We start from the raw sequence: 21,923 nt of genomic DNA on the forward strand, positions 1-21,923 counted from the left end.
ACCCAAAGATACTTGGTGTGGGTTCCAGCCTGGCATGTTTTGTTGACCAAGATTTGGTCATTTATTATCTTTGTGGGATAAAATAACTGGGATAAAATAATAGTGGGCCTAAGGTGAGAGTTTTAAAATTATTTTTACCTTAGGTGCTGAAAATGTGAATATTTATACATATGTATAACTTACCTACTATGAGGAGCCCTGGTTGAAGGGTTGGTGGCTTGTTGCAGGGAAGTTATCCACTTGACTGCTGCTCTCCTCCTGAGAGCATCCCTATCCACAGGGTGCTCCTGGGGGTGGAATTTCTGCTGTGGCTTGGGAAGTTGTTGGTAACACTATGGACTTTGTCTTGGACAGGTCCAGGTCTCTTCCTGGTAGGTTGAGTTGATTCCTCTCTGTTGCAAAAATGGAGTCAACACTCCTCCTCCTCCTCCTTTTCTTCCTCCTCCCCCTTGTGCAGTATTAGCACATGATGCTGTTGCCAAAACTGCTGTTTGCATCAATGGAGCTGGAAATGGTTGTGTTGGTGTTTCAGAAAACTAACATCTTTTTCACTGGTGGTGCCAGTAAGGGTAGAAGAAGGGGGTCAGTGGGCCAGTTCATCCCAATGCAGTTACCTTTATGAACTTGGCTTGGGACTTTGTCAACAGGCTGTTTTAGCATTCAGATTCCATTGAGGATTTTCGTTGATCTCTCGCTGGCTTGTTTATTTAAATTAAGCCCTGATTAACTTAAGAAGCTTTCCTTGGCATTTAGTGGTTTATCGAAGTAAAAGATTACACTGCCAAACCACACACACTTTTGTCACACAGTGCTGCTTCTGAGGCAGTGAAATTTGCTATGCTCTATCTGTTTAACTCACTGCGCAGAAAGCACTTTATCATGAAATGATTTAAGGCACATTTATGGCCAGTGTCCTGTGGAGGAGCAGAGGAGCTCGTGGGTATAAGGTTGACTGTTTGCACGTGGTTTATGATGTTGACATTTGTTGTCTGTGGCTGCTGCACGTAACAGAGACTCTGGCCTGTAGGCACGTGCTGATGAAGACATGAGTTGGGTTGTAGCTGGTGAAAAACAAAGAAAAAATGAATGAGAAGTTTTCTGCCTGTATTCACTAGCTCACTGTGGAATGTGTTAAGCAAAGCTCCATGACAAGGTAAGACCTTATGCCTACAGCAAATGTGGGTTGTCTCTCCCATTTCCCTGGATATGAACGTGCTGGTGCCAGCGCCGCACTGGGAGCTGAGTGCAGGCCCTGCTGGATCCAGGAGAGACCCCAGGGACTGAGCAGGCCCAGGAAATGCTGGGTGTGACAGGCTGGGATACAAACCTCAGTATCTACAGGACAGCTGGCAACTGCTTTCCATGAGGGTTCTGCATTTGAGAGTCAATGATTGCTTTGTTCCAGTTTATGTCTGGTTTATATAACTTTTTCTTGGAAATCTTCCAAAATAGAATAAAAAAGGGAGGGAAAGCAAAAGTTGAGAAGCTTTCTGCCTCATCAGGCAAATATAATGTATGCCTATGGCTATTCAAAACTGTTCATATTGCAGGTATCAGGAACTATTGAAAATAGTTTAGAAGCAAACTAAAGAAGAGAAAGAATTATTGCATCTTGAACAACATCCAGTGAATGACTGTCTCAGAGGAGATGGAAAAGTAGTGGTTGAATTAATTATCCATTACTAAATATTTGCCTAGCTTTATCCTTTAAAAAAAAATTAAGTACTGTAGAGATTTGGAGATAAAAGGATGCTGGGTAAATAAACCCATATAATAATGTGATCTGGTGAACTAAGAAATGCTGTATTTTTGCAGTCTTGTTAAGTCAAAAGAGATATCCAATAGACTGGTGTATCAAAAACTGAATAAATATAAATAAACACACTTCTGATCCCGATAACTAAGCGTGAGCATGTTCAGCACCAGGCTCGATTATTTGTTTTAGTTGGCTGATTTGTACTTCTCTATTTTTCATGGCTTAATCCTTTTTCTTTTCCACCTGCTTGCTTTGCACCCCTAAGGTGTTGAGATGGATGCCCAGGAGGAGATGTCCCTCTGTCACAAAGGTTGTCAGGAGGAATTGGGAAGCTCCCTGTGAACACCCATGGAACAGCAATGCTGGCAAAGACGTGCAAGGTACGTGTTCCTGGAGCTCTGTGTCCTACTGACCTCTGGAGAGCCCTTCAGACAGAAGTCCCTTCCTGTGGGGTCAGCCAGGAGAAGCTACTTCATGCCAGGGGCTGCTTTTTGGGAGGCTCCTTGTACTGGTGGCTCTGCCACGAGGAGCAGCTCTCCCAGGATGAAGTTTGTGGTTCCCTGGGATGACTCCGAGTGTGTTTTGGTAGAGCAGTACCAGCTCCTGGCCTGTCATGAGCAGGAGGGGGCTGGTTTGGAGCAATGAGGTTTCAGCAACAGGAGGCAACTCCAGAGTGGCTATTCCCTCTTTTTTTGTTTGCCATTCTTCACCCATGCTCCTGAACACGTTGGTTGGTTGGTTGGTTAGAGGGTGCAAAAACCAGCTATTTGTCTCCAGGAGGCCCATGGAGAAATTACTGTTAATGGTTCATAACAGATCTCTTCTGAGAAAGGGATGGGCATGGTGGAGAGTTGGAAACGTCCCCTCTGGGAGCCCTCCAGGAGTTTGGCAGCCCCAGATTAAGCTCCTTTTTGTTTTGCATTAATTTCCCATTCAGTCAACTTAAATGCCTCATATCAGATAGTGAAATCTGAATGAAGGGTGAAGCTGTCAGCAGGCAGCAACATCCTAGAAAGAGTGGAAAAACACGAACAGGAGCAGAGTCTGAGCTTGCCAGGTTTGCTGGTCACACCAGGTTCCTGGTGGAGGGCTCCAGTTAACATTCCTGCTGGAAAGGGGCTGGTGGTGGTACAGTCACTGCCCTGCAAGTGACCTGAAATAGGTGCTCTCTTAAGCAGGCAGATATTTGCTTTTTAAAATGCTGTAAAATCATGTTATGGCTGAACTTGTCTCTAAGCTGTGGCAATTCAGCCTCTTTTGTAGACTCGAACTAAGCTAAACCAGCCCTGTTTTAAGAAGTTGTTTTAGGAGGAACAGAAGGAGTCCTGAGCATGAAAGCATTTCTGCATGTCAGTTTTCCTTTTTTTTTTTTTTTTTTTTTCAGGACTGCAGCCGGGGTTTAGCAAATTACTTTTTGTATTTTACAAAATGAAAAACACAACACCACAGAGCCACAGCCTTACCCCCTACAGCACCTTAAAGATCCTCAACAGGTGTTTCAGCTTCTGATGAAAAGGCACGTGTTTAGTGGTGTTGAACAGAGCAACTGCAAGGGTATTTTACCTTTTTTTCTACAGGCCTGCCTATGCTGCTGTTAAACTTGAGATGCTACTAATAGGAGCAGAAATCAGATTTCATCCATCTAACAACCCATAATACCATCCTGCTAGTTGTTAGCAATCCAGAGTAGCTCCAATCTGAGCTCTGGACTCAGAGGGGAGGCCAGGGAGCTGTTTTCTGGCACTGTAAGTAGCTCAGACAACCCCTCTATAGCAAGAAAAATCACAATAACCTCTTTTACTTCCCTCTTCTCCCTCTCCCACTCACCATTACTAATTTATCCTGATTGTAATAGCTTCTATTTGCTCTAAGCAGATCCTGTTCCCTTCCTGGGAAGAACAGCTACAAAGACATAATATTCCCAGTGGAGGGTTTGTGCTTGGATTCAGGCAGACTCAGGCAGATATAACGATCTCTTGATGGGAGCCCCCCCTTTTTTACACAGCCAACCCACGACCATTCTAGTGTGATTGTAATCTGAAATAGGACACTGGGAGCTGCATCTGGAGCGAGCCATCCCGTGGCAATGAGCTGACGATTAATTTATTGTCACAGGGAAATATTTGGCCAACGTTTTATGTCTCTTCAGGAAACCCAGCTGACCCGCTGGCATGTGCCAGCCACTGGGGCTGGAGGCTGTGTCATGAGGATGCTGAGTGGCACCAGAGGGTGGCTCTGCCACTTGCAGGGATGCAACCTTATCCTCCGTGCACGTCCACCCATGTGGATCACGCTGTAGGAGAGTTTAATTTTCCCTGTCCTTTCTGGCTGCAAAACAAATGCTAGCACTGCCCTGGAGCACTGCTGTTGACTCAAGAGGCTTCTCTGGTTATTTCTGAAGTTTCTCTGCATTTATGTCTCCTTCACATTCTCCCATTGACAGGGATCCTGGCTGGCTTTGCAGCCCCGTCTCTGTGGCATTGTTAAACTCCTTGTAAGGAGCCAGAGCCTCCTGCTCAGGCAGTGGGGGCAATTCCATCTATCTGAGGTCAGGCAGCTGCTCTGGGCTGGGGCCCTTTGTTCCTCTATGGCCAAGGGACAGAGCAGCAGTGGAGGATGGTTCCTCCCATCAAGCTGAGTGGGATAAATAGCTCTCAAGATGTTCCTGCCTCTCTCAGTTGGGTACAGAAGGTGCTTGGGCACCTCATGTAGGAGAGCCATTTAGATAATGGGTTCCTATATTGATGGGGGCCCATTAATGGGACAGCCAGCATCACTTAGCCATGACTCTTTGTCAAGCCTGTGTCTGCTTTACTGCTTTTGTTTTGGTGGTACCTCTGCAGGATGTCACCCCTGGAGCCCCAGCCAACATGGCTGGAACTGCCTTGGTGTGCAGTACTCACTCCCTTGAGCACTAGAAGCATTTTGCTGACAGGCAGGTGTTTGGGGAGGGAGGTTAGACAGGTTTCCCAGGGACAGAGGCTGCCCCTCTGTCATGGAACTCCACCACTACAAACAGCACTTTAGCCCAGCCAAAAGCCGAGGTGGGACAGAAGTGCCACCATGTGCCTCCTGGCAGTCAGTCCTGCCTGCCCTCCCCTCCTGCTACTGCTGTTGGAGGCTCTAAGGCCGTCACTTTGTCACAAAGTCCTAAATTATGCTCCCAGTGCTTGCTGTCAGCTGGGCTGTCAGTTCCAGAGCACCGTGTGGCGCCCTTGGTTTACGCTTGTCTGCACCGCCCTGACTGACTGTGGGCATTGTATAAATAATAAACACTAATTCGCTTAATGCCTTCCCTCTGTCCTGGGTTTTACAGCAGCACAGATCAGCTAGTAGGTCATGGGTGCAATCACATCCCTGTCAACAGTGTAATCTGTCTCTGTGTCACATCTGGACAGGCCTAATTTAACAGGGATGTTTTTTGGAACTAGCTAATAAATTGTTTGCTCCATGTGGTTACTCAGCCCCGCTCCCAGCACTCCTGTCATCCTGCTGTGTGGCCCGTGACTGTTTTCAGTAACCGGTCTCTGGCCTGTGTGGTTGTGTATGCATCCAGGGCTCTGCTTGGATGCAGTTTATCTCTGCAACAACGAGCAGCTCCATAGGGAGAGTGGCTGGGATGTAATACCTGGGAGGGTGGGGGATGACAGCCTGTGGGTTTGGGTGCTCCAGGTCCCCAGAGTGTTGTGATCGCTGCACTGTTCCAGGCTGGGGCACAGGCACAGCTCCTGTGCAGCAGCCCCGCAGCGAGGGATTGGGTCTCATTGATTGTTTTTTGTATCCTTGGAAACTGAAAGGGCATTAAAATTGCATGGTGTGTGCAGTGCTGATGCACTCTGCTCCTCACAGTGCTGCCTAGGGCTTGGAGATGGCTTCAGCCTCCAGCTGCTGGTGTGCAAAGGGTACTGGCTGGCTGAGGAGAGAAATGAAGCTACGACTGAATGGCAAACTGTTTAGAGGGTCTACTGTCTATTTAGGGGGAATTGAACCAAGGCTAGGTTGGATGGGGCTTTGAGCAACTTGGTTTAGTAGAAGGTGTCCCTGCACATGGCAGGAGGTTTGGAACTGCATGAACTTTAAGGTCCCTTCCAAATCATTCCATGATTCTATGAAGTACCTCTGCACATTAGTCATGGGGTCCAGGGGGGTGTCTGGCTCCAAGACACCCCGAACCATGGTTCAGTACCTTCTCTGTTTTGTTTCTCACAGCAGAGAGCTCCTGCCCAAGAGGAGCTGCCTGCCTCGAGACCATCCCACCCCAGCTATCGGGACTGCTGAGGCCAGTACCAGGCCCTTAAGGTGGGATTCCTGCCTTTGGAGCATGCACAGCAATCACCACCCACCAGCCCGAGGAACTGGGCTTACAAAAGCCCAAGTATCTCGTTAGGGCTTCATCATCTAATGCCAAAAGGGAGTTAACATAATCGCTCTGGGATAGAGAGTACAGGCAGCACAGGGTAGAAAAGGAGTAATTCTCCAGCCCTTACCCCATTTTGTCTGAGCTTTTCTGCCTTAAAATAAATTTACTAAATAAGAAATACCTGCTCCAGTGGCTGATGTGTGGATGTTTGTCACCTTGTGCAGGAGCTGCATGCAGAGGTGTGCACAGTGCTCTTGTGCAGGGCTTTAACCCATGTCTGGCTGTGCAGGCTGTAGGGCAGTGCTGCCTGCATGAGAGTTCCCCTGGGCCTCCCAAGGCAGCACTGGCTGCTGGGCTGGACCCTGTTTGTGGAGTCCCACAGGTGCTGCCAGCAAATGCAAGAGCTCCGAGTTCAGCTGTGCCCTCACCTGTGCTCAGGTAGGTCTCACTAGCAGCTCTGAGGACAAAAGGGTTTCTCTGGAATTGCCCCCAGGCCCACGGGAAGGAGCACTGAAAGGTTTCTTGCCTTTAGTTTGGGGCTGCCGACAGCCCAGGAGGCTGCTCCGAGTGTTGCCATCAGCGCGCCCACTCCCACAGCACCTCACTGGCACCTGCCGTCCTGTCCTCAGCCAACAAACCTGCTTCTGCATCAAATCTAGGTTACTGTCTCTCAGACACCAGATCTTTCATTTCCTAAAATGGTACCAGCACAAAGGCTCTCCCAGGATCTCATTTGCTCCTGCCTTCTCGCTCCTGCTAATTAGTACCGTGGCTGCCGAGTCACGCGGCGGGTGTTCATCTCTGTGCATGTGCTCAGAGAAGATGAACATAATATCTGCATCACGGGATCCTGTGGGTTCGCTGGCTGGGAAAGGCAAGTCCCTGGTGCTCTAGGAATTCCTCCAGCTACAACAGGATCTGCTGGGCACCAGCACACCCTTGGGTGGTCTCCTCAGCTCCGCACAGCCCTGCAAGTCAGGGTGCTCCGGCTGCTCACGCCGCTGCCGGGAAATGTCCACAGGCACCTGTGCCGTGAGATGCTCCTGGAGATGCCGCTGGCGGGTGACTCACAGGCTGCTATGGAGTGCCTCGTGCTTGAGCACATCAGACCCGTGGAAGAAAGGGAGTGGGGCAACTGTGTGTGAGAGTACACGGGGAGGAGAGAGAGACAGTGAAGAGAAACCACAATCTGTTGTGGGCTTCAACTAATGGGCATCAAGTACTCAGAAATCACTCGGTAAAGTGCACCAGATCCCCACAAAGCCTCGCTGGCAATGAGTCACTGGTTAATGTACCGCTAACCTGGATTTATAGGTTTAATATTTTTCTGTTGCACTCTTTCTGTTGCTGTGCAGATTGCTTCATCTGTTTTCTTTCCTGTCTCAAGGTACATTAAAATAGGATCTTTTGGGGTTATTATTTTTTAATAAATAGATTATATTTCAGAGGATATTGAAAAAGTTCCTTGCCATTTATTCCTCAAGACTGGAAATGGTCTGTCTAATGTCCTAGTCCAATTTGCAAGGTGGCTAACTATCTTGCACCTATATAAATATTCTTTTTCTGAGGATCTACTGAATATAATAGCTACTGTGGATATGTTTATTTTAACAGTGGTCATGCAGCAGGAGCTCTTAATGAAACCATCTTTATTTAAAGAAAACACCAACGCATTCATAAATTTTAAAAATATATTCCTCCTTTTTTTTATGCTTGTCTGAATACACACATTTTAGTCACTATTTTTAATCATATACATGTTCATTTTCCCTTCCAGAGATCAAAACTCTTCTCTGGCAAGTGCTGAACAAGTAGGCACTCAAACTCAGCCGTGTCCCACGTGTCCCAGGTGAGAGTGGCCGTGTGCTGCCGTGGCAATGTGTGACACTGCCCGTGTGGGACAGCCTGGTCAAAACTGGGGCTTACAGTCCAAGGTATCTGTGGGAACACTGTGGGACATTCCCTGCCACTCGGGTTCCTGAACACTGTGCTTCACACTGTGGAGCCAAGATACCATTTGAGCAAAGGGAATATGGGTTAAAGGTTTGTGGTATTTAAGTTGCTGGGTATTTATTGGCTGTAATCATTAATTTTTGAGGCTGTATGCACATCATATATACACACTATAGATAAATATATATACAGACACAAACGTATGTGTGTGCATGTGGATATGCTGGGTTTCATGAGTAAGATGCCTTCCTTTTACCACTGTCCCTTTCCAAATCAGGCTCTCCCAGTGCAGGTGGTCCTGGGGCGGTGCAGAGGCTCTCCAGAAGTTCCAGGAGCACTTGGGCTCCTCCGGTAAATTTCAATGGGAACGAAGGAGTGAGAAACCTGAAACTCTCCAGAAACGAAACTCGGTTTTAAAACACAGAAGGGTGTTGTGCACCCCTGTCCTCGGGGAAGCGCTGAGGAAGGTGAGCCTTGGCCTGCGCCCCTTCGCTTGGGGGTCCGCCAGCTCGCAGCTCCCCCGGCCCTGGGCTCAGCACAGCTCTCCTCGGGCCCGCGGACCCCACAGCCACCGGGCATCCCTTCCCTTCTGGTCCCCCGCAGCCACTGGGCATCCCTTCCCTTCTGGTCCCCCAGTCAGCGGGCATCCCTTCTCTCCTGGTCCCCCGCAGCCACCGGGCATCCCTTCTCTCCTGGTCCCCCGGCCGCCCCCGCCGCCCCGCACGGTCCCGCCCCGCCCCGCCCCCGCGCGGCTCCCGCACCGCCGCGTTCCGAGGGTGGCGGCTCCTCCCGGCAGTGCGGTAACAGCGCGGCCGCCATTGCATCGCAGCGCGCCCCGCATCCCTCACCCCCCACCCCGGCACCGGCGGCGAGCGGCGGGGCGAGCGCGGGCTCCGCGGCAGCGACGGGAGCGACCCGCGGCCGGGCCCCAGCGCCGCTGCCGGGAGGGCCCCGCGGTGCTCGCAGCGCTGAGGCGGCGGAGCCCGGGCTCGGGGGGATGCGCCGGTGGTGACGGGGCCGCGGGAGCCGGGCCGGGCCAGCGCCGCCCGCCATGGGCCCCGCCTGAGCGGCGCGGCCGCGGCCGCCCCCGGGCCCGCGGGCCGGGCATGGGCGGTGCGGCGGCGGGCGGGCGCTGAGGGGCCGGCGGCTGCAGGATGGAGGCGATCTGGCTGTACCAGTTCCGCCTGATCGTCATCGGCGACTCCACCGTGGGCAAGTCCTGCCTCATCCGCCGCTTCACCGAGGGGCGCTTCGCCCAGATCTCCGACCCCACCGTGGGCGTGGATTTCTTCTCCAGGCTGGTGGAGATCGAGCCTGGCAAGAGGATCAAGCTGCAGATCTGGGACACGGCCGGGCAGGAGCGGTTCCGGTAAGACCCGCGGGGCCGGGGCCGGGGGCTGCGGGCCGGGCCTGGCCTGGGCGGGGGGGAACGAGGAGGGGGGGGAAGCGCAACTGGGAGAGGCGTTTGGGAATGAGACGGAGTCAAATTGGCACCTTTTGTGCCCCCCCCTGTCCCCCGTTTCGTGTGTCCCTGGGATCCGTGTCCACTCCAAATGGCCAGGCGCGGGATGCACAGGTGTGCGGGATGCGCAGGTGTGGATGTCGCTGGGGAGGGGGACGAGGCCCAGGGCAGCGCTGGGGCCGCGTTTCACCAGCCAGGAGGTGTCCGCGCATCGGCGGATGCAGCCGGCAGGGAAGGCGCCTGCTCCTCGCCGGTGCGGAGGCAGTGACCAGGATGTTTCACAGCCGAACACTTCAGCTGATGCTCGCTAAACGCAGTGGAATGTGTGGTTTGATGCTCTGCAGCGACAGCAGAGCTCAGCTCTCCATAGGACAGAGAAAGGTCGGGACAAACCCTTGGCTGTGGCTGTGCAGGGATGACAGGTGCTTTCTGGAGAGTGCCACGCCGAGCGCTGCACGGGCGCAGGCAATTTGGGAGGTTAAGCAGCAGTAACAAAATCTCGATGAGGAAAAATAAAGGCAGCATGTGGGACCGTGCCAAGTTTCCCACAGAACTGTGGGATAAAAACAGCAGCCATGGTTGGAGCAGGCTCGGCCCCAGCTGAAGAGGGGCTGGTGCTGTGTGACACACGCTGCTCAGACAGTGCTCATTTGGGAGGGCTGTGAGTGTACCCGCAGCTCCTGGCCTCCTGTTGGCTTATATTTTTCATGCGTCTTTAACCCTCATCCGCTCTTTCATCCTGTTCCCTTCGGGAGCACTTTCTGTGCTCCACATCCCTGTGCAGCTTCATAGAGCTTCTACTTCTGTGCTCTGTAATGACTTGCCTGAGGAATGTTTTGGTTTCATTCAGTAGATGAAACCTCCTCTACCCTCACCCCTCTCACCACCTTCCCTCGCATCTGTGGCGCTGGCACCTGGCCCAGGATGTGCAGTAGCTGGTCCTTACCCACTGACAGGTTTTTCCTCTGCTACCTTGCAGCCTTGAGGGTGAGGAGCTGGTGCTTTATTCTGCCGAGAGAGGAGGTGCTTTAGCTTGCAGTTGCATCAGCTTCCAGCTTTGGATCTTGTGCTGAGGTCTGTAGGAAACACACCTGGGTGCTGTTGCCTGTTTCTGCCCTTGCTGTGAAGAGTGAGAGCTGTCGGATGGCTTCGATTTCCTTTCTTTTACACATTAGGAAGTTGGGGGCCCTGGGGGCTGCTTACCCTCGGTGCTGGGGGCTGACCCGGCCTGGCACTCGGGTTGTCAGCATGATGAGCAGGCGACCTTCAGCACAAGGGCAGCTGCACTGCTGCGATGGGCAGCAGCGAGCAAAGGCAGGGAGAGTGCAAGGGGCAGGAATGGTCAATGGCATAAAAAAACCCCCATAGTGCAACTTTGAAACGCCCTTGCCAAAGTGCAGGCTGAGATTCCCGGTGTGAAAAGCTGCAGGGAAATGAGCAAACACAGGTGCCTTTATGGTGCACTCTGAAATATGAAAAAAGTCAGGCAAAAAGTCTGGTTTGTGTTTGACCCTCTCAAATCACCATTAGCCCTGGGGTAAATTGTCCCATGAGGACAACAGCTCTTGGTCTCCTCCTGCAAGGTGTGTTTCTTGGCCAAAGACAAGATTTAGCTATTACTGGAATAAGCCAAAGCCCCTTGGACTTGTGGTTATAAGCAAGAAGCACCATGGAGCAGGTGCTCTCCAGAACCCTTAAACTTTCCCACAGGGAATTTCTTGAGAAGGGAATCCGTAAGAATGAGCTCCACTTTTTCACAGAGTTCTCTGATTTGAGCACTTCTAGCTTGCTTTGCATAGTGTAACAGCTGCCCCACGAGGACAAAACCACTGTAGTTATTTTGAAGACACCTTGGCATTCCCTGAGAGGCAGCTGTGCTACATTTCTGCTCTTCCTGACCCCCTGCTGTGAGCTCTTTCACTCTCCATAAATTAGAAGCAATTTCCATGCAGTCAAGGCTTAAGCTACAGTTAAGCATGTGCCAGTCTATTTTGCCACACCAGCCCCAAAACATCCTGCCTGGGGCAGCACTGAGGCTTCCTTGGAGCTGTAGAAGAGCAGGGTCCAGTTCTTCCTGGGTTTAGCAGGGTTTGCCCATCTCTCTGGTTGCTCAGATACTGTGATTTGCGTGCCTGAAACGTGATGTTGTGTAATGCTAGCAAAACCAAAAGCATGTGCAGCTCTCGCTCCCTGGAGCTGTGTCCCACCACCTACAGAAGAGCTATTTCCTTCCAGCCAGCAGCTCTCCCTTGGCTAGAGAGGCAAGTACTCCAACAAACAGACCTGGGTACGAGTCGCCACCATGGGTACAAACGAGGGGAGAGTTCCCAGACAGAGACAGCACCTTTATGTTAATATTTACCAAAATAGGTGCAAATCCCTGTACTGCTCTGCACCAGCATGTGAGCACGGCAGGAGGGGGAAAGATAGAAGTCTTGGAAGGGAATTTGGGAGGGATGTGCAGCAAGCAGGCAATATACTTTGCTTCAGTAAGGAAAACTGTGGGAAATGTTTTAAGAAAAGGCACTGAGACCTTCACCTAGTTTTACCTCGAAGCAGCATTCAGCTTAGATCCTGTCATGTCTTTCAGAAGTACCTGAGGCATTGTTGATGCTGGCAGAGGAGCCAGGGCTGATGGCATGGAACACAAGGGAGAGGCAGAAATGCCTTTGACAGTGTGGGGGTGAATTCAAAGCGCCAATATCTGTTTGCAGCTGGCTAGATAGCAAAAGGCAGATCTAATTCCCTCAGTGCCAAATGTGCAGAGTGACTGTTGTCCCTCAGCCAGACAATTGGAGAGGACAGATTATCCAAACGCAGCCAACTATGGTTTTTCCCCTGCTTCTGGCTCACTTCAGTTTTGCCTGTGAATTTTCACCCATTACTGCATGTCTGTTGATAAAACAATTCTGCAAAACTCCAGTTCATCCTTTCTTGGGGCCACTTTGGCAGATATAAACACTACAGGACCAAATAACCGGTAACAACACTCTTGCATGGCCAAAAAAAAAGGACTTGTCGCAAGGTAAAAATGCAGCAGTGCCTACATTTCTCCAGCAAGGAAAGTTCAGGCCTGAGTGTCAATTCCTCCAGGGACTGAAATCGATCACTGCTTCTGGATTTAGATGGAATCCATGACTTTGCAGAAACACCACCGTTTTTCAGCTTCTTGGTTTTCCACGTGTAGTAGTCGAACTGTAGCTCTGCTCAGGCTCGTGGCCTCGGCTTCGCTCCCTCGCCCGTGATTCCCTGTGCTTGCTGATTCCCTGCTCCTGGCTGTGTTGGGCTGGCCCTGCTCGGAGGAGCTGTGGGAGATGGACTCCATTTCTCAGCCCACAGTTCCTGGGTCTTTCTGGTGACTGTTAAATGTTGTCAGTATTTGCCAGGAACACGACCAGTGGTGGTGCAGGTTCCCCTTGGAAGCTGTTGTATCATTTTGCTGGTTTTTGGCGGGGGTCAGACGGGCTGCTCCTGTCAGTGCCAGTGCCAGTAACAGTGTCCTGTCACTGCATTGTAGCTTTGACCAGTGGTGTAGTGTGAGAAAGTGTAGGGATGGGTGGATGTCCCTCTGCCTTGGCCCTGGGAGTGTGGAGGGGAGCTACAACCCCATGGTCTGCCTTCCAAATCTCTGACTTCTTGCTTTTATGTATGTCAGACAGCGGGTGTTTGGTTTCAGTTGAATCCTTTAATTTGTCGCAGTGCTTCTAAAGCAGTGGGGTAGCTGAGGTATTCAGAGAACTTACATGGCAGTGGATGGGACTCTTCAGCCCAACAGCCAAGGCCATACAGAGATCTGTGAGAGAAAAGAGACCAGAAGTGGTGAGATTTTGAACTGAGCTGCAATGAATCAGTGGGACAGTTACCCAAGGGTGAAATCTTAGAGCCAAGATAAATTGTCTCTTTGAATGACAAGCTCTACAGAGCACAAGCTAAAAAGTGCTAAGGCATTGCCTGAACGGCATTCTCTGCCTGGTGATCTGCAGGGTAGACAGGGTGGTGGTAATGCTGCTTTCTTGAAGGACAGATGTTCAGAGAGTGGTAACTTAACGCTTTGCTGTGGCTCCTTCCTTTGCAGGTCCATCACCAGAGCCTACTACAGGAACTCGGTGGGAGGACTCCTCCTCTTTGACATTACAAACCGCAGGTCCTTCCAGAACGTCCACGAGTGGCTGGAGGAGACCAAGGTGCACGTCCAGCCCTACCAGATTGTCTTTGTTTTGGTGGGTCACAAGTGTGACCTCGACACGCAGCGGCAAGTGACCCGGCACGAGGCGGAGAAACTGGCAGCTGCTTATGGTATGAAGTACATTGAGACCTCCGCTCGGGATGCCATTAACGTGGAGAAGGCCTTCACTGACCTGACTCGGGACATTTACGAGCTGGTTAAAAGGGGGGACATTTCAATCCAGGAGGGATGGGAAGGGGTAAAGAGCGGGTTTGTCCCAAACGTAGTGCACTCCTCAGAAGAAGTGGTGAAGTCAGATAGGCGGTGCTTGTGCTGAGCTCCTCTAGTGAGGCGAGTGGTGATGAACTCTACTAACCAAACGTACTTTACTAAGCGAACTCGGTGTGACAGAGGGGAGAGCAACACTCCCGTTGGGAACAGCCTCCCACATTGTTTTGGACACCAGAACAGAGCCCGGAAAGAAATGTTCTGTTCCAAATAACCTTTCAGAACTGGGGGCTATAAACCTGAAGCAGAGTGAGTGGAGGGTGCATGTAGATGTTGTAAGGAGACAGGAGGCAGAAATGAAGGGCTGCACAAGACAGGAGAGAGTATACAGAGAGCTGAATGGGCTAGCACATGCCAGGGTACTGTAAATGTCCTCTTTTTAGTAAATCCGTAGCTCCCTGTTGGGTGCTGAAGCCACAGGATGGATACTTTGGTAGTATGACAAATAGGCAGAACGAGAGAAGGCGAGAGGACATCTTTGTTTGTGTCAGCTGTTTATTACCACCAGGAAGGTGTAAAGGCAGATACCATTTCCTCATAAGGTCAGTTCCACAGGCAAAGTTTACTGACATGGTATGCACACATCTGAGTTTCCTTTCTTATGTTCTTGAGCCTAGTTCGATAGCAAAGAATATTCTGTGGGATTTAATAAAGGAACACTGTAGTTATGTGATTGGTTATTTAAATTTAAATTATCCCCCTCCTCAATAGTGCTTTTCTTGCTGTGCTGAACCAGGAACCTAAGTGACAACTCCTGCTGCTGTAGTGATTATTCAGTGCATTTTTTTACGCATTTACTGCCTGGGTGAGTACCTTGAAAGTACCCAGATTCAGGGCTTTCCAGTAGAATTAAGTGATCAAGAGCATAAAGAGAGAACCATGTCCTCAGGTGTTGGATCTTAAGGCCAGGGCATTGCAGCCTGGGGTGGGACACACCAATGTTTCTGTCTTGCTGACAGCTCTGTGCTGACCAGGTCACAGGGAGGAATGGGAAGGAGGGAGGAAAGAAAACAAACCCAACAAAATAAAAAACTTGAAAAGCTTAACTCAGGTGCATCAGACATTCTAAAAGGTGAGATATGCTTTTAAAGAAGTCAAATAGCATGGCAAGCAACAGCTTCCATCTGCACTTTCTGCTGTTGAAGTGTCATTTTCTTTTTTGGCCTCTGTGGAAGAGAACTGGCACTGGGAAGGCAGAACACACAGCAGGAGTGTCTGAGCAGGTGGAAAAGAAAGCCACAAACATGCTCAAGAGTAAAATTTGTTTTCCTCCACGTTTTAGTTTGACAAAAGAGGATCTATCTATCTCAGGTTGGCCATCCTGGGATGGCAGCCACGTTACAAAAGCTGGATGAAGGAGGATGTTTTCTGGGAATGCCATTCACCACTTAGAAGCTTTGCTTCGGCCAAGTTTTAGCTCAAGCTTTTGAAGTGCAGCAGGGTGACTGTGCTCCTGTAGCAAACTAGGGAAAGTTCAGCCTATTGAGCAAACAAACAAAACTGTAGTGACTTTTTTACTTGTGTTTGCAAGCTTTATACACCAAACTGCAGTGGCCAAGAGGAGGGGGTTAGGTAAAAACCACAGGAAGCATCTAGTGTTTGATTTTAGGCCTCTGAGTAGAGAAGAATGAAATACTTATTCCAGCTTTTTAATTTAGCCCATCTATAGAAGTGTGGGTCTTGATTGCTGTTGAGTTCAGATTGTTTCTGCCTTTGAACTTGTTCTCACAGTTTGCAGCAGCACATGGACGGGTCCGTCTTGACTAAAAAACCTGTGGTTTCTGTACTGAAGCTGAAAAAACCCAAACCCAACCCAACAACCCAAACCCTGAACACTTTTATTTTCAGTGTTCAAGGAACAATTTCAGTTCCTGGGGAGGAACCTTCTGGGAGGGTACAGGGAGCAAATGCAAGGAGGGGAGGGGGTAGGAGTGGCCTGGTGCTTTTCAGTGAGCTTGTCACTGCTTGAATAGGCTGTGAACATATCAAACATCTCCTGTTAAAGCCCAGTGAATGCCAGGCACAGTCACTTGTGGTCGAGTTGAGTTCCCTGAAGATTAACAAAAAAAAAAAAAAAGAAAATCCCGTTAGAAAATCTGTTTGTAGGTGAGCAGAGCTGGAGAGGACGGATGCAGGGAGCGCTGCAGGAGCTTGGCTGACGCCCGGGCAGAGCGTTGGGTTTGCTCAGACCAGGTCAGTCAGTTGCATTTTCACAAGAGAAAGGACAGACACCTACCAAAGGGTCATTTTCTTCATGGAAAGCCCACCAAGCAGCCACTTGGGCTTTTCAGAAGCCAGCTGCTCATGAGGTGTGTTTTGGGGTGCCTGGCCAAGGGTTGCAACAGCCCCAGGGGCAGAGCTGGTGTGTGACATGAGGGGCAGGAAGGAGCTGGATCAGTCAGGAGTTGGATCAAATGACATTTTAGCAATAGTAAAATTCTCTAATTCCCTGTGTGAGAACCTGGCCAGAGGGGAAAGATCACTCTTCATGAGACAGCCAGTATTTTATTTAATGGGTTTTGGACGTTCCCCTTTACTGCTCCCAGGGAGAAATTCCAGAAAGCCTAAGCCAGTAAAGTGCATTCAGGCCTTCAGAGTAAACCTTCAATTTAAAAACAGAAGTGTCACAATTCTAAAGAGGAACAGTACAGAAGAAAATGTACACAGTCTTAACTACTTAGAGGTAATAAATTGTTATATTAAATGATAGAGAAATCATTATCTACATCTTTTTCTAATTCCTTGCATTTTCTAGACAGCTTATTAAAATATAGGAAATGTAGATTCATCTGTACAAAATTTGGAATGTTTTTTCTAAGATGAAGAACTTATAGGATATGCTAAGAATTCTTTTCTAACAACTGGTTTTAATGCTTTGACTTAGAGGGACTTCGAGAAATCAGAAGGTGATACCTTTCACAGGATAAAGGTCAGGAGCTCTTATACTCTAGGACAAAAAGAGAAAAAAAAAAAAAAAAAAAGCTAACTTTCTGTGGTCTCTTCCACACGTTAAAAACAATCTGCATGTTAGACTGAACTTGCTCAGAACCTCCAGAATAAAAGCGTACTATCCACTGTCCTCGCTTTGTTATGCACTGTAACGAAATGTGAAAATAACGCTGTATTTAGCTGTCTGTCTGTGACTGAAAACATGCTTGTATTTAGCAAAATGGTTACTACGTGATAATGTGAAATTCAAAACTTGTAAAGAAACTTTGGTGGTTTTTTTTTTTTTTCCTTCCCCCCCTCCCTGCCGTTCTCTCTGAGTGAGCTGCTGCTCCCTGTCCCGCTCGGTACCTCCATACCCAGGCAGTGCCTCACGGCTGCTGTTCACTGTTCTCTGCAGGCCCTGCTTGGCTCTGCAGAGCCAGCCCTCTGCCTCGCTGAGAAAAGACAGCCCAGCTATGCTGAAACACTCCCCGGACAGCCCCTGCTCCCTGCAGCTGCAGCCAAACTTGGCCCTGCAGGAGGCCTCTGTCAGCAGCAGCAGCTACAGCAGCTCCTGCCAACTGACCTGCTGCTCCTGCACAGAGAAGCAAAGACTCAGCAGCACAGGCCAGAGCACACCTGGAGAAAGGCTGATCTTCTACTTCACATCAGACACAAAACCTCTAAAATCTGAGCTGTGATGGCCACAGCCATCTCCCATTCCCCTGCAGCCAGACACCTTTGAACACAGGAGCAATTTCAGCTCCAAGGCTGTCACCCAGTCCCCCCCTACATGCAGCAGTAGGTCCCTGGCAGTGGCAGAGCTGATTTTGCTCACTGCTGCTTTTGCTGTGCAAAAATGCTTAACTGGTCATTTTGTTGTGCACAACAAAGGCAGGCAATTGCTGCCTTAGGACCAGCCCGAGGCGGGGAATACGCTTCAGCCTGCTGGGAGCTCATTAATCCAAACTGAAAATTTTAAGAGAAATCGGGACGTGTTTGCAGCTGCCTTTCCATCACTGCTGTTGCTCAAATAAAAAAAAGGGAAGCAGCAGCCTGACCAGCCCCACATCCTGCCTGCCATAGGAGGTGCCTGTTGGAGAATCCATTAGAGCTCCACATTGCTCTGCTGCAGCCACAGACACTGAAACAGCATCGCCCTGGGGGAAGGTACAGAGAAGCACAGCCCAGGTACTTACTGGTGACACTGCTAAGGGTTTACTTGCTCTGGGCCCTTCCCTGCAGCTCTTTGACAGGAAGAGTGCTGGTAAATCACTTGCTTTCAGTCCCCAGTTCAGATGTGCTGACTCACAGTCCCCCCTTTCATTCACGCCAGGATCCAGCAGCCACACGTCTGCTGCTTACACGGAATTTTTCACCTCCCTCCCCTTTCCCCAATTAAGGGAGGGAAACATTATAAAAGATCACACATCAGATTCATGACTCTCACACAAAGAAAGATGCACAAAAACAGCTGTTTGCCACAACTGTTTAGTTTTACTATTTTAATATAATGAAATAAAAGTACAAAAAATTTACAGGTATATTGTTTCTTACATGAAGATCAAACAGTTAACATTTGCATTTATTTTGCAGTGAAACCTGTACTCTCAGTCACAGAATGTGAATATTAGCCACTGACATCACCACTGAGCATTTTGTTTTAGAAAGAAACTGCAGAGGTAAAAGGCAACAATCTCGCAAGGCTTCGGAAGGACCAGGAAAATACTCCCAACAGTAACACCAGAGGTCACGTTCCAGTCGGGCACCCTGATAACACACAGGCTCCCACCTGGGAGGATGAGAGTGCTCAGACATTGGAACTGGACACCTGGGCTAAGGGGTTGGAAATGGGGGCTCTCACAGGCTCTCGGTGTCGGGGTGTCCTTGTTCAACGCGTTTGCCAAAATAAGCAACGTGTGCACGTGTATGAGGAGGAAGGGGGTGAGAGCTCCTGCGGGCTCCACGTGGCTTGTGCCGCTCACTCCATTTACCACTGCTGAGGACAAATCACAAACTGCTGTGTGCAAAGTGCTGAGGGCTCAGTAACAGGCAGTTAGCTAACCCATAATTACTACAAACAAGTTTATCCAAAGTGGATATCCAGGAATGCTTTGCAGACTGATGCTGCCCATCACCTCACTGAAACAAAATCCAAGACTCCACTCTATTGGTTCTGTTTCCCAGAATGTTACAGCTGCACGTCTTCCCAGCCCAAGTCAAAGTTAACAACTCCATCAGCTGTACACAGAGATGAAAACCCTGCAAAGCCTCAACCCACTAAAATGTCAGGTTCCATTTCACACATGCCCCTCAGCTTTTCAGACAGGCTTTCAGGTAGAAATTTATTTATGACAGACTGGTCTGATCAAAATACTATGTCCTTTGCTGGACTATGTGGTGCCTTTTCAAATCTTTTCATGAAGCATGCATGAAACCAAATTTTGAGTTTACAAATAAATAAAATGGTGCTCACCATTAGTTTTTATATATTTTACCATTTACCGAAATGCTGAAAGTAACTCAGTCCTGAATGAAGTTTGGGGGTGTTTAAATAAAAAATATTTGGAAATTGATACCACATTTAAAATTGGCAAAACTATGCTTTGTTTTTGGAAGGGTCCTGCTTGTTTCTTCTCTTTACGTCCCAATTATAAACTCTAGCCATATCTGAGGGTGTGGAATTAAGGAAACAGCTCATGCAAGCAGAAAAGAGAAACACTTCTAACTCACCCTAGAGCCCCTCTGGGTTGCAACCACCACAGGAGGTTTCATGGGGACACAAACACAAGCTTTGCTACCTCCAACACACCGACCCTCAGCTCAGTCCTGCAAACACAACATTCCACTGCACTGCTAGAACAGGTGAAGTTCACAGATGCTACAGAATTTTAAGGACAGCCAGTCTAGGATAAAGACACATCAGGAAATTGGTTGTTACCTGTTGGCTTTCACATACACCTCCTCCCCCACCGAGGAACAAAAAGGATACTGACTTCTGTAGTGGTGAACTGATCTCTGAGAAAATCCAGGTCTTCCTCTAGAAGATCGAGGTTTTTTGTGGCTGTTGACAAATTCTTCTCTAACAGAGCCTGAGCTTCATCAATATCATATTCAAGCATCACATTGGCCTAAAAAAGGAAGATTCATAAAATCTCTTACTCTTGCATTGTAAGGACTAAGCAATGCCAAACTTATTTCAGTCTGTTTTTCATAACTTATGACATTAACAACAGACTGTCTTGACAGGCCAAGACAACAAGACTCAGGACAGGCAGTGCCAGAATCCAAAGCCTCCACCCCTTCAGCGACTCAGTAATAAATCCCCCTAGTGTGACTTAAAGAAGTTCTCTTCCCATAGCTAAGCAAGAAGGGATTTCTCTCTCTGTGGATCACATTCAGCCTTTCAGGTATCAGCATCTCCCCTTCACTGTATTTGGAAAGTGAGACACCTTGTGTTTCTCAGCAGCACCTTTCAGATGCCACACAACTCTGGAGACAGCTTTGTTGGACTCAAGATTAATCTCAGGCTCTCTGTGTGGAACACTGATCAACAGCTCACTGGCACTGGAACAAGAGCTACTACAGGTATTTAAAGATAGAACAGGTACAGAAGTCCTGTCTGATACTGTGGTGGTGGTTTTTAATCCACAAATGGTTATTTCAGCAAGAAGCTACCCCAGGAAGAGATAAAAGAGCAATGTCAGGTGAAGATGCACCACCGAAGCTTTGTCCCATTCAAGAACTGTGCCCTGAGCAGAGCCATGTGCTGGGACTGACAGGATTCCAGGGAAGGCTGTGCAGAGCTGCCAGAGTTGGATAAAGCTTTCATTTCTAAAGTAAGTGGAAGGCAGAACTGCCCCAGTAACAGTGACAGGCACAGCCCAACATAAAGACTGTAAGCACCACCAAGGAGGAAGGCAGAAGGCCAAGAACACCTATACTGAGTAACTGCTTGTGACATTTCATAATTGCTTTTCAACGTGAACTGTCAATAGGATGAACATTCTCTGATGTTCTGTTATGAAATAAACCTGGGATGCTCCATGAAAGCCACTGTTTGTGGATTCTGAAGACAGTCTCCAGAAAGGAGGTATCAGAAAAATCTTCTCTTTTTATGACAGAACTGGGAGAAGTTGGGAGCAACTGTCCAATTAGTCTGGATTCTTCACGTGTGTAAACAATGTTTCTGTGCTAACCAAGGGGTTTGTCTGGCAGCCAACACTGGGATTTAGGAACATCTGTGATTTAAAGGTCTCAAAATAAGCATCAGCAGGTTATATCAGGAGGTCTCTAAATACAAAATCCCTCAACCTGACATTCCTTAAGTACTTTTAGATATCTGGGGTGTGAGTGCTGATCCCACCAGGCTTTAGCAATAATTCCACCATAAATGCTGGCAGGTACCTGTGAGCAATGGAAATCCCATCTTTCCCTAAAAAGGTGCATGAAAAGGGAAAGCCAGATGCTAAATAGGAATAATGTAGAGGAGATGGGAAGCTACTTGCCAAACTAAGTTATTTTGCTGGGCACATTCCCATCCCAGGCAATACTGGATGATAATTTGAACCAAAAAGTGACAGAAGTGGTAAGGAAAACACAAATAAGGTTTTTGGAAAGAACAATCTAGCAAAATGACAATTCTCTGAAGCCTTAGCACCAAATAAACCAGAACATGAAACCTTCACCAGCACATTGAAGTTGCCTGGTTAGATGTTGCTCTGCTGCCAGGGCACAGCTGTGCCATGCACCCCTGAACAGAATGGTGCCCACAGCCACTACAACTGTGGGGAGACAACAACCAAAACTTCCTTTACAAGCCTTTTAAAAGTTATTTAAAACAGTTTCAGAAAAAGTTCTGTTTTACTTACCCCCAACCACAAACAAACTTTATCTGTAGGAGGAACTGAAGCTTTGCAGTAGAGATTATCTGCCAATAAAAATCTGGTTTCCATTGGTTGTGTGGAATCCTTAAGACAAATGATAAAACTTGCAGTTGCTATTTTCACTG

At 48.7% G+C, this 21,923-nt stretch overlaps 3 protein-coding genes across 4 annotated transcripts in view; 2 read left to right on the top strand and 1 right to left on the bottom strand.

Annotated features, from left to right (window-relative positions):
- Positions 1-11,096, top strand: part of LOC114064683 (synaptotagmin-like protein 2) — a 44,898-nt gene extending 33,802 nt beyond the window's left edge. The window contains exon 21 of the transcript XR_003572797.1: positions 11,086-11,096. The gene's annotated coding sequence lies outside the window, so the exon portion shown is untranslated. The remainder of the gene's footprint in view (positions 1-11,085) is intronic.
- On the top strand, positions 9,184-15,873 carry LOC114064739 (ras-related protein Rab-39B). The gene is made up of 2 exons (XM_027898057.1): positions 9,184-9,438; positions 13,607-15,873. Exons 1-2 carry the CDS (start codon positions 9,224-9,226, stop codon positions 14,031-14,033), a joined length of 642 nt encoding a protein of 213 aa, XP_027753858.1. The 5' UTR covers positions 9,184-9,223; the 3' UTR covers positions 14,034-15,873.
- Positions 15,874-18,389: 2,516 nt separating this feature from the next.
- LOC114064698 (prefoldin subunit 3) overlaps positions 18,390-21,923 on the bottom strand; it is a 39,470-nt gene continuing 35,936 nt past the window's right edge. For both annotated transcript variants that reach the window (XM_027898046.1, XM_027898038.1), the window contains 3 exons: positions 21,784-21,882; positions 19,905-20,043; positions 18,390-19,582 (listed from right to left, as the gene is read on the bottom strand). In XM_027898046.1, coding sequence (XP_027753847.1) covers positions 19,512-19,582; positions 19,905-20,043; positions 21,784-21,882 — 309 coding nt within the window. In that variant the 3' untranslated portion in view covers positions 18,390-19,511. The remainder of the gene's footprint in view (positions 19,583-19,904; positions 20,044-21,783; positions 21,883-21,923) is intronic.

The sequence above is a fragment of the Empidonax traillii genome, unplaced genomic scaffold, assembly GCF_003031625.1.
Source record: "Empidonax traillii isolate 1590-97213 ecotype Southwest subspecies unplaced genomic scaffold, ASM303162v1 scaffold20:size5563877, whole genome shotgun sequence".
Lineage (NCBI taxonomy): Eukaryota > Metazoa > Chordata > Aves > Passeriformes > Tyrannidae > Empidonax > Empidonax traillii.

Bases quoted from the DNA above. Each gene is read 5' to 3' on its own strand.
- LOC114064739 (XM_027898057.1), top strand. From the start codon at position 9,224: ATGGAGGCGATCTGGCTGTACCAGTTCCGCCTGATCGTCATCGGCGAC. The intron at 9,439-13,606 runs GTAAGACCCGCG...CTTCCTTTGCAG, and splicing joins GCCGGGCAGGAGCGGTTCCG to GTCCATCACCAGAGCCTACT.